Below are 19,425 nucleotides of genomic sequence, written 5' to 3' on the forward strand. Positions count from 1 at the left end.
CTGATAATCTCTGCATTTTAATCAAACTTTTTAGTCTGTTTACAATTAATGTAAATGGTATGCTTGAGTTTTATTCTTGTTCCTAATCTTAAATGTTTCTAGCATTTTTATCACTAAGTACAATGAAATTGACTTTTGGCAAATCTGTGTGGTAAATTGCATGGTTCCTTTCTATTCCCACTTTACTACAGGTTTTGATCATGAGTAGATAACTGTATTTTCTGTATGATTTGTACATGTACTGTGATGTCATTTTTTTTCCTTTCATATTTACATCTGTGAATTGCATTAGAAAAATCTGTTATGTTAAGCCATCTTAGTATTCCTGGGGTAAACCTTGGCCATTCATTTATGCAGTGCACAAATGTTTACAGAGTTCCTATTCCAGTGCTGAAGGCTCAGATTCTAAGTGCTGAGTATCCAGCTGTGAGCAGTGACAATAGCAAAGACGAAAATTCTTGGCTGTTGTTGAGTTTTTAGTCTAATGGTGGCAGTGGGTGAGAGGTGAGCAGAAATTATACAAAATAAATATAATATAAATGATATTGAAAGGAGATAAGTACATAGAAAAAATAAAACAAAAAGGGATACGGAGAAAAATTATAACCCCTTATTTCAAGTGAAAAAGCAATATTTGAGTAATAAACCAAAAGAGGAGAGGTTTAGAACTGTATAATATCTGATGAAAGACTGTTTCCCTCCAAGAGAACAGCAAGTACGAAGAGGTGCCAAGTTCAGAGAGATGTGGGTGGGCTGGTGGAGCACATAGTAAATGGTCTTACAGAGAGGTATGTTAGTAAATGTTTAACAACCTGCATTCTTAGAAGACCAATGAAACTAACAAGATATCTTCCCGATTGCCGCGTTTACTGATTGCTGTGGTGTAGATAGTCTTTCACCATGGATGATGTAGGGAAGTGATGTCAACTATTTTGCAAAATCCCTGGAATTTTAACAACTGTCTCCAATATATCTCTGGGTCTTATGGGCCATGGAGAGACTTTTAACTTGTAATCAGAGTTTGATGGGAAGTCATTAGATAGTTTCAAGTAGGGTGTGCTGTTTGAAAGAATGTAAGTGCGTGGTGAAGGAAGCCTCAATATGTAAAAGCTGTGGACAATTAGAGTCTCAAACACTTTGGTTTTGGACAGTCTCAACCTTGAGAATAAGTTACTGTCACTCCTGAATACATTACTGGGTATTTCCTACAAATAAGAACATTCCGCCTATAACCACCATGCAACCTTCAAAACTAGGGAATATGTTACAACCATCTTACACTAAGACCTCACTCAAATTTTGCCACATGTCTACATAATGTCTCTAATAGTAAAAGAACCCAGTGTACAAACACATTGTCGTGTTTCCTTAGCCTCTTAAAATTGGAAGAGTTCCTCAGTTTCCCTTGACCTTCACAATCTTGACACTTCTGAAGATTATAGCCTAATTATTTTGTGGAATATCCTTACCTCAAGATTGGGTTCAGGTTATACATCTCTGGCAGGAAATGTCACAGAAGTGATGCTGCATTCTTATTACGTCCTATCCGGTATCACATGATTTTGACTTATTCCATTAAAGTTCATGTTAACTTTGAGCACGTAGATAATATCTGCCTTCGCCATTATAAAATTACTCTTTTTTTTTTTAAAGGGCTGTAACATTTTTATTTAGGAAAAGATTTAGTGTGAAGCTATAGTGGTTCAACTTAAACCATCCTTTTTTTAATAGTGGAGTCAATTAATGCAAAATACTTTTCCTTGTCTATGAAAATGAAATTGAACCGTATTTTAATGATAAGGAAGTATAAGCATACAGTTTAAACTAGCCAATGTGCGCTGTCATAAAAGAAATAGGACGCTCTTTCCCTTCCCCTCCCTCAGCCATTCAAAGAAAAGAATACTGCAAACTTTAGGAACCCTACCTACTACCATTAGAGTAACTACAGAACAAGGGGAGCGCAGGATGAAACTATTTCTCTGTATTCCAGAAGGCAGAAGCTTGGGTGCTCTGGCTTGAAAGTAAAAGTAGCACAGGCAGGCAAAAGCTCACAGTAAATGGACATCAGAACAGGGCCTCTGTAAAGTTGTCTGACTGGATTACTGCTTTTACAGGAAAGAAGAAAGACAAATCTGAAGTGGAGTAAACACACACACACACACACACACACACAAGCACAAACCTTTTGTCACATTTACAGGAATGGGAACCTTTTGTATTCCCAGGCTCATGGGTAGTTTTGATATACACTGCAAAGAGCTTCAGCATTCAGGAAGAATGTTGTAAGGTTGACAAAGGACACGAGAATTCCTCATGCTTCTGCTATCAGATTTGCTGAGTCCAATAGCAAATTCTAACTCTTCCTATTCTTACTGATTTTTCTCTTTATATTCCATAAGTATTAATTGGAGAAGTCCTTTGCAACTATGTGTAAATACCTTGTTCCTCATCAGATTTGCATTTTATTCATTCATTTATTTACATCAGCATGGACCCATGATCTTCTTTTATTCATTGGGTTACTTTTTTTTTTTGTTCATGTTATGCCAGATGTGTCCGAGGGAGTCCCTTCAAGAGGATGTTAATATGTTCCTATTATCCTCTTTTTAATATGTTCTTTTTTAACATGTTCCTATTATTCTTTGATTAGTTTTCTTTGTTTGCACAGCAACATGTTTCAGGCTCATCTCATTCTTTTCCTGTTCCATCCCTGGATGTAGTTATTTTTTCAAGGAACATTATTTTGTTTTGTGTATGTTCATTTGTTTTAAAGTGGAAGATCACTAGGGTGCCTGGTGGCACAGTTGGTTAAGCATCCAACTCTTGATTTCTGCTCAGGTCTCGATGTCAGGGTCAGGGGATCGAGCCTCGCATTGGGGCCCCTGCCAACGTGGAGTCTGCTTTAGATTCTTTCCCTCTGCCCCTTCCCCAATCTCACACCCATGTGTGCGAATACTCTCTCTCTTTCTCTCAAATAAATAAACTTTAAAAATTTAAAGTGGAAAGTGACCTTTAGAAACCAAAATCTAAGCACAAAGTATCCTCACTACTATTGACTGACATGTCACTCTTTCCAGGCTCTAGTGGACAAAACTAGAGTGTGTATGTAACATATACATGATGTTCATGTATGAATGTATGCACCTGTATTTGTGTTTGTATGTCATACGTACATCTACACACATAAACATTTGTATTACAGTATCTCTTTTTATATACATTAAAACTGTTACTCTGCACAGGTATTTTCAATTCTGGTCTATCACCATAGGATCCATTCTGATTTTTTCCCTTTTCCTCTTTGTAATTCTGGTCCCTGACAGTGAGAATCGTGGCTTTCATTATTCTCATAACTTAAATTTATTTAGTCAATTCCCCTCTATGTAAGTTATCTCATGCTGGCATCCTTCGCTGCTTCCTTCCCCCTCCTCACTCAGTATTGACGCCTTCCTCATCTGGGCTCCTCATTGGGCTCTGTTACAGAACGAATTTTTGTGTGTCCGCTCAAAATTCATGTGTTGAAGCCCTGACCCCCAATATGATGGTATTAGGAGATGGGGACTTTGGGAGATAAGTAGGTTTAGATGAGGTCATAAGGGATGGCCACTGGAATGGGTTTAGTGCTTTTACAAGAGGAAATACCAAAGCTGCTTCTCTTCTTCACAGTGTGAGGAGGATACGGTGAGGTCATGGCCCTCTGCAAGCCTGGTAGAGGGTTCTCACCGAGACCCAAATCCCCTGGCGCCTTGATCTTGTACTCCTCAGCCATCAGAACTATAAGAAATGTGTGTTGTTTAAGCCCCCAGTCTATGGCGTTTTGTTTGGCAGTCTGAGGCAGGCTCTGGAACCCCGAGTTGCCACTCCCACCCCCCTTAGACTCCTCATCCCTCTTAAGATCTGACATCCCTGCTGTGTGGCTGTCCTAGTGGATGCCCTTCTTCCTCACCTCCACCCCAGGCCACTGTGGTTCTCCCACACTTGTATCGATGCCTCCTACCTTACTCAGCTCTCTAATGGGCTGAACTTTTCATGAAGGGGAAGAAGAGTGGTGAGCCAGAGACGGGGTGGGGCTGAGGCTTAGGAACACAGTTATCGGGGTGCCTCCATGGCTCAGTGGGTTAAGCCTTTGCTTTTGGCTCAGGTCATGATCTCAGGGTCTTGGGATCGAGCCCCACATTGGGCTCTCTGCTCAGCACGGAGTCGGCTTCTCCCTCTCTCTCTGCCTGCCTCTCTGCCTACTTGTGATCTCTGTCAAATAAATAAAGAAAGAAAGAAAGAAAGAAAATCTTAAAAAAAAAAAAAAAAAGAAACACAGTTATCTCCCTTGAGGCACTTCTAGTGCCAATGGCACAGTCCAGTTTGAAAATCAGTGAAGTAGCAAAATGGACAAATTGTATATCTTTAGAGCAATGAGCAAACTATAGCCCATGGGCCAAATCTAACCTGTGGTGTGTTTTAGTACATTTTATGAGGTGAGAATGGATTTTACCTTATTTAAAGCATTGTTAAAAATAGAATACATAGTATAATATGCAACAGACCATATATAGTCTGCAGAACCTGAAATATATGCCGTCTGGTCCTTCTGACCTCTTCTTCAGAGGATTATTATTTCTTAAACATCAATTCTTAAAACTAGACTTTTGACTCTGGGGCACCTGGGTGGCTCAGTCTGTTAAGCATCTAACTCTTGATCTTGGCTCATGTTGTGATCTGAGGGTCATGAGACTGAGCCCCACATTGGGCTCTGCACTGAGCATGGAGCCTGCTTAAGGTTCTGTTTCTCTCCCTCTCTCCTCCCCTCCTGCTGGTGCTCTCTTTAATTTAAGACAAAACAAAACAAAAAAACTAGACTTTTGACTCAAGAGTTTGAGGTTGTGTTTCTTGGAAAAGACTTAGGTTCTTGCCAGTTAAATACAGGTCCATATGCCTAGGAACTAGCCAGAAAATAAAATCTTAAGATTTTCTAAGGCGAATTAAGAGGCCTAATCAAGATTCACACCTGAACGCCTGGTATGATCTCTGTACTTAGATAATACTCAATTAGATGGCCTGCCTTCTGTGTTTACGTGATTCTGAGTTGCTGGCCTGTCCCTGCTGTCTGCACTTGAAACGGAATCTGAGGGCTCGGCACCTCTGTTACAATGCTAAGTGTATTTTAGCTTCATATGAGGACCAGTTCTCTATGCTTCATCCCCTGCTGTACTTTTGGTCCCTTGTGGACAGGGAGCAGACTGTATTTTACTCTCGATTGCCTATACCAAATGATTTGTGTTTATAGCAACTTGGACTTGCCAGTTCTATCATATTCATACATCACTAGATTGTTTTATTTATTTATTTCTTAATTTTTAAAATTGACGAGTTTTTTTCTCCTGTACCGTTTGTTTCACGTAATTCTGGTCTCCTTATCAAAATCCTGTATGTCAAATGACAATACTTTATTGTAAATAAAATGCAGCATCATTGTAATGCTAGTCTTAGAAGCAAGGATATTTCCCTGGCTTATCCATTCATTGTTCAAATAACACTGCTTGACGTGTGATAGGCACTGCAGGCCTCCCTGTGCTTCCATAGTACTCCATATTTATCACAGACAAGTACAATGCAGTTTTTTGTTTGTTTGTTTGTTTTGTTTTGTTTTGACAGCCTATCTCTTAGAGGGGATAGGGCACTGGGGGCCCACCCGGGCGCTCCCTCTGCACCGCCTTTCACTGGCACTGCTTCCTGAGTCCTGCGGCTTCATTACAGTGGGCAGCTCAGGAAGGCTGGAGAAGGGCTCAATGCACAGGGCCTGGAGCCCTTCCGCTGGTGGACAGCTGAGTGGGGAGAGCTGCTCAAAAGGCCAGACCCACCCACCGTGTATGCAGCCGCACCATCCAGTTGGTAAAGCCACACTCTCCCAGTGTCTTGTCGTCATCCAGATGCTGGTTATCTTTGCACAGTTACTGCTCATCGGACGGCCGCTTGAGGATGTCCTCGAAGATGCGCTCAGCCCGAAAACGGTGCTCCACTCCTCGGTGTCCGTGAAGATGGTGGTCCTGTGGTTCCGGATTATGAGGAACCTGTCTCTTGGGTGGTGGGCTGCCCACCGCCCCCCACATCCCCCACAGTGTGGCCTGCTGCTCCTGGCCTGGCCAACACGATGTTTTCAGGCTCCCTTAAGCATTTCTGTTTACTTGCCTGTGTCCTGCTTGGGGTGGGTGGTGAGGGGCAGAGAAGGTATCTTGTTAATGGTTGTAGTCCCAGTACCTGGTAGTTACAGAACTCAAAGAAGCTGTATTAAATAAATGAGAGAGAGAGTGAATTGACTGTAAGAAACTGTGCTAGGGTCATGGAATGCAAAGATGAAAAAGCGACTGTCTGTTGCTGCCTTGAGTCCTCTGACAAAATATTCTAAAGAACAAATGCCTGATGTACAATAGATCAGCATTAGACCGTGCTGATTCAAAGAACCTGAAGTTGGGGAGATGCTGGGAGGAAATGGGGGCTTTAGGAAATGGAAGGTGGACGGTGCAAGCAGAATGGCTGTGGGAGCAACTCCAGGAAGGTCCAGGTTGGAGTAACTGCAGGAAGCATTAGGATAGAGAATTGGGGCGCAGGATCACTGTTAGCAATGGGGGAAAAGTGCACATTTATAAATGTATCATTGCCATTTAAGAAGCCAAGAATAAAAAATACATCCCCAAACTTTCATGTTACAGTGACAGTGAAAAGTACTCTCTGACCTGATCGAAATCTTGTATAGAATGACTTTCTTTATGATCCATTCCCTGCTATTCTTTTGGGGGCAGTGACTTTAGACAGTAGACTATATTGAAGAGAAACATATTCTTGGACATTTTTGTCTGTTTTATCATGTGGTTTTCATCCCTGAGAAGTAATTTTTTGTGTGTTTTGTTTTTAATCACCAGGGAGCCTAAAGAAGGGGGTATGCCCATGGATATTTCTGTAGTGCCCTGCTCACTCCAGGTGAAGACCCCGGAAGGCTGCACAGAGCTCCAGCTTCCAGCAGAGGTCAGGCTGGTGCCTTCCTCCTGCCGAGGGCTGCACTACGTCCTGGGAGAGGGACTGCACCTGCGACTGCAGGTGCGGGCAGAATCTGACGCCAGTGAGTGATCCCAACGCTCCTGTTTCTGCATTTAGTTGTTCATTGTAGATCAAAGGTGATTTTTCCTTTGAAAATCTGACCTTTTCCCAGATGAAAAAGCCTGTTCAGCAGCAGCATAGAAAGAACTGGTCAGAAGGTTCTTTGTCAGCTCTGCTAGTTATTAGCCATGCAGTTGAGCATGCTGCTTACCTTTCTAGAGCTTTGTTCGGTGGAGGGGTGGTTGGTGGGTTTTTTTTTTTTTCCTTATAGTAGATTTTATTTTATTTTATTTTTTAAAAAGATTTTATTTATTTACTTGACAGATCAAAAGTAGGCAGAGAGGCAGTCAGAAAGAGAGAGAGAGGAGGAAGCAGGCTCCCCACTGAGCAGAGAGCCCAATGTGGGGCCCGAACCCAGAACCCTGGGATCATGACCCGAGCCAGAGGCAGAGGCTTTAACCCACTGAGCCACCCAGGCGCCCCTAGACTTTATTTTTAAAGCAGTTTTAGGCTCACAGCAAATTAGCAGAAGGCAGAGATTCCCAGAGATTTCAGCAGAGATTTCCCACATAACCCCTGCTTTGTTTCTTTAATTGTGAAATTACCGAGCTCACAGAGTTGATAGGAAGATGAAATCAGATGGCAGTTGTGCAAGACCTGGTGGATTTTAAAGCATGACATAGAAATTCATCCAGTCAACAAATGCTGCCTTACACTGTGTGCTAGGCTTTGAACTAGGTGCTAGGGATACAGAAGTGAACACTCTGGGAAGGCCTCTGCCTTTAGGAGAGCTTACGTTCTTGTGGGTGGAAACAGAATAAGTTACTCGGATACAGAGAAAAGTGCTGTGGTCAAAGAGAAGCAGAATAATGGGGGTAGGGAGGGACTAGAGTAAAAGGTGCTCAGGGAAGGCCCCTCTGAGGAGGGACAGTATTTGCCCAGAGAACTGAGTGATGGAAATGATCCCATCCATGGAGAGACATTTTCAAGTAGAACACTATAGATACAGAATTTGAAATTGAGTTTCATGCATAATTTGATTTTGGTTATTGCTATGCCTGTTATATTTCTAGTATTTTGTTATTGCCAGGTTGACTCAGTAAGATGGTAGAAATGTTTCTCAGAATAACTTATTGAATAAAATTATTGGCTCATTGCATCTCTTCCCATGTAAGTAATGTGCTTTAGAGAATTAAAAATGATGTGAAAAGGGGAAATAGGCTATAACAGACCCGTGAGATGCTCATTATCAGGAAAGATTTATGATTCTTACAACTGCATTCTGAGACTTCGTGGCTGTCTCATCTATACTAAGCCTTTCATTTGAGCTGCGTGGAGCCTCGAGGTGGGGTCAGCAGGATGGTTTTGAAGAGCCATGTAGGAGATGTGGAGCATTCCCCCGAGTTCTGTGCTGCTTTTTTCATTGGAGAGTAATTTTTACTCAAGTCCTTAATCAGTGAATAACTAGTCTTGAGTTGGGCAGAGTTGGATTTAGGAATAAGGCATAGGGAACCAAAATGTCATGGAGCTTAAGTGACATATCCACATGCTAAGAATGACTACTGTAATAACCATGGAAAGAAGAATGGGGGTTACCAAGGTGGAAAATAGACTGATGATGGAAACTGGGCAAAGGTGGGCATGAAAGCCATCTGGGGGTATTTTCAGATCTGCTGGTTTTCTGGATTTGTGATTTTAGGTCCCATACTGAGGAGGTATGGGGTCTTCTAGAGACACAATTGGTTTGTTGCCTGCATGGTTAATAAATAACAAAACTTGAACTATTAAAGAAAATTTAAATCAGCAAGCAGGATTGTTTCTTTGTAACTGTAGGACAGGGTAAGTTGACTGGTGATTGTTGGTTCGCATATTGCTTGATTCCATTGGTCTGTTCTGGCTTTACATTTTTAAAACATTTTACTCAAATATCTGAAAAGGAAGACTTTCAAAGCCCTGTTCTGCAGTGCATGGAAGGGTATGCAAAATAGATCTCAGTACTTAATAGCCTTAGTGCTTTCCGCTTAATGGGTGGTGAGTAAATATTTGCTGAATGAATAAATATCAGACTGGTGCATACTGATGTTGACTTGAATCAAAATGTAATGTAGGAAGACTTGACATTGTTAGCATTGAGTTGTGTTTTGAGATTTTTAAAAAGTTGACTTTTCAACTGTAAATGTTCTTTTAAGGACTGTAGTAAGCCTATTGTTGTGCTATTCTGAATGTAACATAGGTCAGATCAGGACCCTTGGCATGGAAGTGGCTACATAAAGTCTGAGACAGCACCAGCATGGGATTCATCCCCAGGTGGCAGTACTCTCCCACGATGCCATCTGGTCTCGCAGTTCTGACTTGAACCTGAGCCGTGGGATCGTACTGGGTGACCAGCAGAGGGGAGTGTTTCACTGAAAATTTGTTTATTGGTTCGGAAAAGACTATTTTGGATGACTTACCCAGGTCCACTTAATATCTGCTCAAAATTAAAGAACACCGTTTATTTCACCTCAGTGCTACAGGGATTGGCAGACACCCCCAGAAATTAAAAGGATTAATTTTTAATTGCCAAGGATTAAACTTTCTACCATCAGTCTTTAAAATCTTAACATACAAAGTAACATAAACCAAGTTTGAATTGCTTAATTCTAATGAGTATGACCTCATTCCTTTAAAAAATTTTTTTTTACAGACATATTTTCATGTGTGGATGTTTTGTTTTGGGGGAGTTTTTTTTGGAAATGAAAGTTTTCTTTCTTCATGAATAAAATAATGGAAACTGAGGGAATGCTGTGCTTCACATGATGGAGGAAATAACATTTTTCCACAGCTTTAATCAGAAATTGAGTTTTGCTCTTAGAAGATTGAATTCTTAGGAGCCTTTCCATTCCCAGGAACCTGTCCAATGACCAGTTTCAAGATTCTTCTTGTTTGTATGTACTGGTGATCGGCCAGAGTGGAATTAGACTTTGTTTTCATCAAATTAAACTTCAATTTAAGAAGTAGAAGCAGCAGTCACACTGATGAAAAACTGGACGTAGGACATAGCCGAGGAAGGCTGAGGATGGTGAGGCCGCTTGTAGTTGGCTTGATGTGAAAGCAATTGTTCCCTTTCTCCTTCCTTAATGTTGGTATTTATGGAAAGAGTGAAACAACTCAGTGATATGTTACAGGCATAATCTAGGGCGATACCTAGCTCTGAAACACTTAGCAAAATCTGTTGTTTTTGAGAACACATCACAATATTTGCTTCTGGTTGAGTCATCAGATAATGCTAATTAAATGTGTACTTCTGGGTAAATCGTAAACAATGTTTATTTATAGTAATTTATTGTGGCTGTTAAACTCTTCAAGTATGTTAATATATTTGTCCCACACCTCTGAGATTTGCTCTTTCGATTTCTCTTTAGCACTGATTTCAATGTTTAATCAAAGCTTGCAAGCCCAAGGATGTTGCACATTTTATTGCCAGTCCTGCGGTGAAGTCATAATAAAGGACAGGTAAGGAATGTATTTTACATTGATTAATTCTGTGCCTGGCAATGGTTTTCTTTTTTTCTATCAGAATTGTTGAAGTAATTACTAGGGGAATTGTATATGGCCTTAGAATGAGAGCCAGCTTAATGTCACTTTGAACAAAATCAACCATAAAACTCTCCAACAATCATAGAGCAGGTAGGCCTTCTAAAGGTGACAGAGGGGAACATAGCATGCTGGCTTTGAGGGAGGAAGGCTTATCTTGATGGAAGCCTGTGCTGATCACTGAAGCATGTCTCTTCTGAAAAGAGGCATGGGCTCTGGTGCATGTTTTATCCATCATGTTGGTGAATGAGGTTTTTTCCACATTAAGCGAATGTTCTAAATCCCAGAGGCTCTTGCAACGCATCTTTTTATTTGACCTATTTCTATTAGTCCCTTTCGAAAATCCATTTCCTATTTCCCTGCTTATTAAAACAGAGCATACAGAGCACAAATTAACCTTTTCTTGATGATTAGGTTAATCTTATTACCTGTCCTTGCAGTGTGCTGTGATTACTCTGTTGAGATGCAAAAAGGCCTTTTGCTATATTCTTTGTATTCCCAAGGTGTCTCTTTTTGTTATTTTTTCTATCTTCTCCTTTCCTTCTGTCAACCTTGTTTCCTGGGCACAAAGCCTTTCCCGTGAATTTTCAGTTTCTAATCACTCGTAGGTTGGAAAGACAAATCAAAACCTTACTGTTGTTAATGATCCTTAAAGAAAAAAGTTAGGGGGCGCCTGGGTGGTTCAGTGGGTTAAAGCCTCTGCCTTCAGCTCAGGTCATGATCCCAGGATCTTGGGATCGAGCCCTGCGTCAGGCTCTCTGCTCAGCAGGGAGTCTGCTTCCCCACCTCTCTCTCTGCCTGACTCTGCCTACTTGTGAGCTCTGTCTGTCAAATAAATAAATAAAATCTTTAAAAAAAAAAAAGAAGTTAGATTTTTTTCATTAGATATGTTTCCTCTGAGAGGGGTGCCTGAGACTTATCTGGGGATGGCTCCTTCTCCACTTGTGAAAACTGCTCCTCTTTCAGTGGTCCTTGTCTCAATGAACGCCAGACTCTACCTGCACAGAGCTTCTTCTCTCCCCTGGAATGTGCCCCACACCCCGTCTCTCCCTCTGGTTAGCTCCTACCTAAATTCATCTGACAGGGCATCTATTGCCAGGAGCCTTCCCTGAACCTTGGGTTAGTTTATGTGCTCCTCCCAGGTCCATTTGCTTGTCTTCCCATCTGAGCTGTGGGCTCTGGGATGTTGGAATAGTCTTATTGACCTGTATCCCTTACCTCCACTCATATTTAGAGTGCAGTATAGGGTGGCGGCTAGTGGTAGAGACTCAGAAGCCAGACTGCTAGGGTTTGCATCCACCATTTACCAGCTGTGGCTCTGGGCAAGTTACTTAACCACTCCATGCCTCAGTTTCCCTATTCAAAAGTATAGCAGACAACAGGAGCTACCTCATGGGGCTGTTGGGAGAATCAAGTGAATTTAAATGTTTGTAGCAGTACCTGGCACATAGTGGGCATTCAGTATATGACGGCTACTGCTATAATTATTATTCTTATCACCGTCAGCCCCAGCATCAGGCCACAGTGCCTGATGAATAGTGTACTCTCAATAAATTCTTCCTGGGTTGAACTGAATAAACAGTAGGATGTTTATTTTAGCCTTCCACCAGCCTCTCTTGCTTACTTTCTGATTCCTGGCGGTGCCCCAGGTAGATGAGATCATGGAAAGTTACCCTAGTATAAGTGGGGGGATTTTGAATGGAGCACCTCCGAGTGATTATCTTGGGTAGGAGATGAAATGACTGAATCCACAGAAGAGAGGAGAACGTCCTTGCTCAGATTACCTACGGGCTGAAGTTGCTACAGAGTATGCAGTCCGTGACAGACCCACTGTAGCCTGAAATGTCCAGAGGATTCCACTTCTTGTTGTAGTTGAACTCAGAAACTTGTGCTTCTCTCAGTCTGTTTCAGGCTTTGGTTGAATTCTCACATGAAGTTTCTGGAACATGCATGCCTATACAACAATGGGGGGGTGGCTAGTAGTCACAGAAAGAGCAAGTGAAATGCAGTGTAGCCCTATTTCCTTGTATTGCTCCCCGTAAGGGCTATGCTCATTCATTATTGGCCGCTATTTGTGTTTCCTCAGGAAGGGATGATGATATAAAAAAATGGTTACCTGTAGCGATTTTTCCCATACAGGAACTAAATCTTCTGTTTTTTGTCAGTCCTTTTTCTGATCGTGGAATTGAAAAGGCCTTACAGGTGAACCCGGAGGGACAGTTTCACTCTCCCTAACCATGACCATCTGGAGGCTGACTGGTGTAAAGCAGGAGTGGGAGAATGGGACCTTGGGTTTGAACTCCAGCTTCACCACTTAATAGCTGGGGAGCCTTGTCCATGTCACCTCAGCCACTTCTTAAGTTGACATGAGTCTTCTTTGACATGTCAGGAGGCCGAATCTTGGCAGTGGAGAAAACTTAGGAGCTTATTTAGGCCTAACTTCCATTCTAAATAGGAACTCCTGTTCGGTTTCTTCCTCTTCTTTGTAGAAATTCAAATCTGACCTATCACTTCCTGCGTAAAATTCTATAATGCTTCTGATTTGTGTTTCTTCTTAAGTCGACATAATAAGGCCTGTTTTCCAAACCGGTCGGAAGAGTTAAAGGCTATCATACATATGATAGCAAAAGCTTGACAAGCTCTTTTTAGTTGGTTTTATAGACTCCTTCCACCCCCTTTTGCATTTTGGTCTTATTAGCAAACTAGCAAGTTATCTTGTTTAGTGTGTCGGGTCGTTTTATTTCAGGACTCTATTTTTAAGGTGTGCCAGGGAAATGACCTTCCTTTCTCCCTTTTTCTTTCTGAGAAGATAAACATTGACTTGACTTAGCCCTTGCCTCACTTAAACAAGGCTTACCTGAAAGCCTTTTCCTGTCACACCTGTGTGTCTGGCAAGTGTATGCCTCTTGAACAATGCAGAAAAATCTTTAGTAGGAGATTCAAGGCTTTGCTTACATTTCACTCTTGGGCAGCATGCCCCATGCCGGTTTGTTGGAAAAACAAGCATCCTCCAGTATCTGCACAAGGACTTCATGTTGACTTTTTGCATTAAACCCAGTGGTCTTCTCATTTCTCCCTCAGTTATCTGTTTTATGTGGGTGGTAAGGACAGCTTTTGTGCTTGTTAAATAGAAAACAAAACCCAAAGAGGTTTATGTGTCCTATAATCAAACCCAACTAACTGTAAGCATCTTTTCCAGGAGGGCACCTTGGGTTAGGTTGATTTATCTGTACCGGGAACTCCTCTGATAAGCGGGTGGAGGAGAGATCTGCATACTGGCTAGCCTTATTATCTAGGAGTAAGTCACTTTAATTTTCTAGGCCTCAGTGTGCTTATCTGTAAAGTGAGTTGGATTAGATACAACTATAGGAGTCCTACCAGCAGAAAATCCTGTGATGAGTGAACCACATAAAGTTGTACCTTGGGTTCTGTGATTGATGGTCATTTGGAAAGTGCAAGACTAATCCTTGTTCCTTTTTTTTTCCTTTATTGAAATTATTCTCATCAAGCAAATTTTAGAAATAAGGTACAGAGGACTGTTTAATCTGTTAAGACTCATTAATGGCTTTTAATACCTACTAGAATCAAGGAGCATGAAATCTGCTAATTATAGCAATCTTTTTTTCTTAATTTACGAACATGTGATTTTAGCCATCTGTTTTGGTCATTTGAAAATAGATAATGCCTCATTTCCTTACCATAAAATTCTCCAGTTTACATTTTTAACAGTTCAGAGTATTTGTATAAAAATTGTCTTAACTTGGGCACCTGGGTGGCTCTGTCAGTTAAGCATCCAACTTGATTTTTGGCTCAGGTTATGATCTCAGGTTCATGAGATCGAGCCCCATGTTGGGCTTCATGGTCAGTGTGCAGCCTGCTTGGGATCCTCTCTCTCCCTTTCCCTCTGCCCCTTTCCCCACTCTCCCTTTTTGATTATGCTAGGCCCTAATACCAAGTAATAATAATGACAGAATTACTTTTTTGAAAAATAGTCTCAGAAACAGCTGCATGTTCATCATGTTTAGAATTTGTTTGTATCTCCTAGAAATAAATTCATGCCAGATGTGAGTTACATACATCAGTTGTCCAAACAGACTTTCAAACATAAAAGCTTTTGATTTTCAGTCCATTTGTGAGGTCTCCTAAGGTCTCTGGACAGGCCTTCTTCATTCCACCTACACCAGCAGAGCTGGGTGTCAGCCAGCAGTTAGGGAGGCCTTGAGAACTCTAGAAGGAAACAAGTAGAATGGACTTTATGGAAACATAAGAGGTGTCAGAGTATCCAACCAATTGGTCCACTTGATAGGCCAGCTATAATTATAGTTTGAAACTAACTCCTCCTATGAATGCAGTCACTTTTCTTTGAAAGAGAACAAAGAAGGGAAAAATGAGTACAGTCACAAATTAGATTGTTGATAACATTTTTGGAAAAAAATGATACTTTTATGAAGTCTAATCATACTATGTATATAATGGTAATAAAATATAAAGTTTGGTTCATAGGATTTGTTGTCTACCAGTTGGGTATTACCAGTTGAAGTTATCTAAATTTTGGCAGCCATATTTTGAGCTTTACATATTTGATGTTTTTCTTAAGATTCTTAATGTCCACTTGGTTATATAATCCAGTCTTTGAAGGCTCTATGTGTGTTACCATTGTTATTATCACTGAGTAATGGTTGATTTTAGAGTTGAGGGGCATTTCATTTTCTTGTCTACATGTTTAGCATCATCAATCAATAGCATTGATTAACATTGTGTATTTTATTTGTCCCTAAAGATTGTGGTTAAGATGCATTAAAAATAACTAGCAAATTTTAATTTGCTAGTTATTTTATTGCATCTTAATTTTATTGCAATTAATTTATTGCAAACATGTGTTGTTGTTCATGTTATTTTAAGCTAAGAGATAATTCAAGAAATCACTTCACTCTTTTTCTGAGCTTCAGCAGGTTTTTACCTAAAAACTGCCTTGAAAAAAATGGTATCTATTTTATTTTGAAAGTTCTCCTGGGAAGTAGATCATATCAAAGTTTCAGAGTTTTCGACAGATATACTTCGTGTAGAGCTGTGATTATAATACATCCTTTCTTCTAAAAGGTTTTAAGTTTTTCAAAATACCAGAAAAATTCTTTCTGTTGTAAAAACACTTTTATCTTTGCAATGACTTGTAAATTAGGCACTTTCTTGCTCCTGATGTCTTATGTAGATAGTTATGGGATATAATACAGCTTTTATTCACTGTGATACAGGCTCAAGTTCAGTTTGAAATACCACATTTGTGCTAATGTGTATCAAGTCTCCCAGATCTCTGTCAATCTTAGTGCATTTTCCTCTCTGTGACCACGTGTGAGATTTTGGCATCGGTGTCTTTTGCACTGTATTGGGAATCTGTTCATTGACACTACATGCAAAATGTCAAGAGAGAGAATCTTAATGCTGGAGAAGATTTAGGAGCCTATTTAGGCCTGTTTCACACTCTAAACAGGTTCTCTTACTTGCTTCTTTATAAAAATTCAAATCTGACCTATCACTTCCCTGCTTAAAATTATGTGATGCTTCCCACCTATCTCTGGAAACCAGTCCCTACCCCTTAGTTGGGATGTCACACCCCACATAGTTTGCCCCCATCCCATCTTTTCTGATGTTCTGCATTGTCAGGGGAGGGATTGTATTCCAATGGAAAGAATTCAGTTTTGGGGCCCAGAAGACCTGGGTTGAGATCCTGCCTTTATTCATCACCTCTAGCTCTGTGAACTTATACAGATGATTTAACATTTCAGAGCCTATCTTTCCTCCTCTGTAGCAGGGGAATAGAAAGTCTTACCTCATGAAGTTGTAGTAAGCATTAAATGGAATAAGGTGTGTGTAGTGCCCACCAGAGGTCTCGTGAAAGTCAGTTAAATATACAGACTCATGGGGCGCCTGGGTGGCTCAGTTGGTTAAGCATCTGCCTTCAGCTCAGGTCACGATCCTGGGGTCCTGAGATCGAGCTCCATGTCAGGTTGAGCAGCGAACCTGCTTCTTCCTCTCCCTCTGCCCCTCCACTTACTTGTGCTCCCTCTTTCTCTCTCTCTCTCTCATAAATGAAATATGCAGACTCACAACACTACCACATGCCACATTTCTTGCCATCTTGCCAGCAGGGCAGCATCAGGAGTTCTGTCAGCGGAGTCCTGTAGCAGGGGACTCTTGTCTTCCCATGTGACATAGTTCCAGGTATAAAGCTCAAGATCCACAATCAAGCAGGTGCAGGAGCTACCCTGAGAAGAAGCTTCATGATCTAAGCAGTCAGCATCTCTTGTAACAGTTCTTTGGCATAGTTTCTAGGGTTCCTTGCAAAGAACCATGTTCAGGCAAGTCCAAAGCATGGCACCCTTATCAGATATTTGCAGCTCACTCATACTTCCTTTCAGTCCAGATGCAACTTACCAGTAAGGGGTCGTTTTTACGATAAGTGATGTTGCCTAGCAATATAATTCATGCCTACCATCTACCTGGTTTCCAGGGCAACAGAGCTCGCTGATTAAACCAAAAGTGAGATTCTCAAGCAGCAAGGGAAAAGGTTTGTTAACCCTTTTATCCCAGTGTGTAACAGACCCAACAAGGGGCCTATAGTTATCAGGTTATAGTTATCCATATGTGCTTGTTCATTCCTTTAATATGTATAATATGTATTTAAGAACTTACACTGAGTCAGGTACTGTGCTAGACATGACGAATACAGTTATAAGTTAAACAGTTACAGTGCTCATCCGTGATAGCCTTAATTCCTTTTATTGTCTGAAGAACTGTTTATTCTTCAAAGGTCAGCTCAGGTATTCTTCTCTGAAATCCAGGTACACTCTCCTCCCCTAGCATGTTGTGTTTATTGCCCTGAATCCGTGGGTTGGTTCTGTGAATCCATGAATCTCCTAAAGTAGTATGCAGATGTTGTGTGCATGTGGGAATATATATCTGAAGAAAGGACAAAAGCTTTCATTAAATTTTCAAGGGTGTTTAAGCTGTTCCCTCTCCCAACTTCCTGTGAACTTAGAACCATTACTTTTTTTTTTTTTTGCTGTTTTTTTTTTTTTAATTTTATTAACATATAATGTATCATTTCCCTTAGGGGTACAGGTCTGTTAATCATCAGGCTTACACATTTCACAGCACTCACCATAGTGCATACCCTCCCCAAAGTCCATAACCCAACCACCCTATCCCTACCCTCCAACCCCCCACCAGCAACCCTCAGTTTGTTTCATAAGGCTAAGAGTCTCCCATGGTTTGTCTCCCTCCTGATCCCATCCTGTCCCACATTTTCCCTCCCTACCCCACCTCAGCCCCCTGCCCCTCAAATTCCTCATATCAGAGAGAGCATGATAATTATCTTTCTCTGATTGACTTATTTCACGTAGCATGATACCCTCTAGTTCTATCCACGTAGTTGCAAATGGCAAGATTTCATTCTTTTTTTTTTTTTTTTTAAGATTTTATTTATTTGACAGACAGAAATCACAAGTAAGCAAAGAGGCAGGCACAGAGAGAGGGGGAGGCAGGCTCCCTGCCGAGCAGAGAGCCCGATGCGGGGCTCGATCCCAGGACCCTGGGATCATGACCTGAGCCGAAGGCAGAGGCTTTAACCCACTGAGCCACCCAGGCGCCCCAAGATTTCATTCTTTGATGGCTGCATAGTATTCCATTGTGTGTATATATACCATATCTTCTTTATCCATTCATCTGTTGATGGACATCTAGGTTCTTTCCATAGTTTGGCTATTGTGGACATTGCTGCTATAAATATTCAGGTGCATGTGCCCCTTTGGATCACTACATTTCTATCATTAGAGTAAATACCCAGTAGTGCAATTGCTGGGTCCTAGGGTAGCTCTATTTTCAACTTTTTGAGGAACCTCCATACTGTTTTCCAGAGTGGCTGCACCAGCTTGCATTCCCACCAACAATGTAGGAGGGTTCCCCTTTCTCCGCATCCTCGCCAACATCTGTCGTTCCCTGACTTGTTAATTTTAGCCATTCTGACTGGTGTGAGGTGGTATCTCATTGTGGTTTTGATTTATATTTCCCCGATGTCAGTGGATGTCGAGCACTTTTTCATGTGTCTATTGGCCATTTGGATGTCTTCTTTGCTGAAATGTCTGTTTATGTCTTCTGCTCATTTCTTGATTGGATTATTTATTCTTTGGGTGTTGAGTTTGAAAAGTTCTTCTAGATTTTGGACACTAGCCCTTTATCTGATATGTCATTTGTGAATATCTTCTCCCATTCTGTCAGTTGTCTTTTGGTTTTGTTGATTATTTCTTTTGCTATGCAAAAGCTTTTGATCTTGATGAAGTCCCAATAGTTCATTTTTGCCCTTGCTTCCCTTGCATGTAGTGATGTTTCTAGGAAGAAGTTGCTGTGGCTGAGATCAAAGAGGCTGCTGCCTGTGTTCTCAAGGATTTTGATGGATTTCTGTCTCACATTGAGGCCTTTTATCTATTTTGAGTCTATTTTTGTGTGTGGTATAAGGAAATGGTCCAGTTTCATTCTTCTGCATGTGGCTGTCCAGTTTTCCCAACACCGTTTGTTGAAGAGACTATTTCCATTGGACATTCTTTCCTGCTTTGTCAAAGATTAGTTGACCATAGAATAGAGGGTCCATTTCTGGGCTCTCTATTCTGTTCCAATGATCTATGTGTCTGTGTTTTATGCCAGTACCATACTATCTAGATGATTACAGCTTTCTAATAGAGCTTGAAGTCTGGAATTGTGATGCTA

At 41.0% G+C, this 19,425-nt stretch overlaps 1 protein-coding gene and 1 pseudogene across 5 annotated transcripts in view; one reads left to right on the plus strand and one right to left on the minus strand.

The window, feature by feature from the left end:
• Window positions 1-19,425, plus strand: part of UBE3D (ubiquitin protein ligase E3D) — a 166,995-nt gene that overhangs the window by 2,609 nt on the left and 144,961 nt on the right. For 3 of the 5 annotated variants that reach the window (XR_006818258.1, XM_046004316.1, XM_046004317.1), the window contains exons 2-3: window positions 6,915-7,111; window positions 10,494-10,584. Coding sequence is in view for 4 of the 5 variants with exons in the window: in XM_046004316.1 (XP_045860272.1) it covers window positions 6,915-7,111; window positions 10,494-10,584 (288 nt within the window). In the remaining variant the exon portion in view is untranslated. Of the gene's footprint in view, window positions 1-6,914; window positions 7,167-10,493; window positions 10,585-19,425 lie in introns of those variants that run through there. The other 2 variants (XM_046004318.1, XM_046004319.1) reach the window with 2 other exon arrangements.
• Window positions 5,651-6,770, minus strand: LOC123941525 (annotated as a pseudogene).

This window comes from Meles meles, chromosome 5, assembly GCF_922984935.1.
Source record: "Meles meles chromosome 5, mMelMel3.1 paternal haplotype, whole genome shotgun sequence".
Taxonomy (NCBI): Eukaryota; Metazoa; Chordata; class Mammalia; order Carnivora; family Mustelidae; genus Meles; species Meles meles.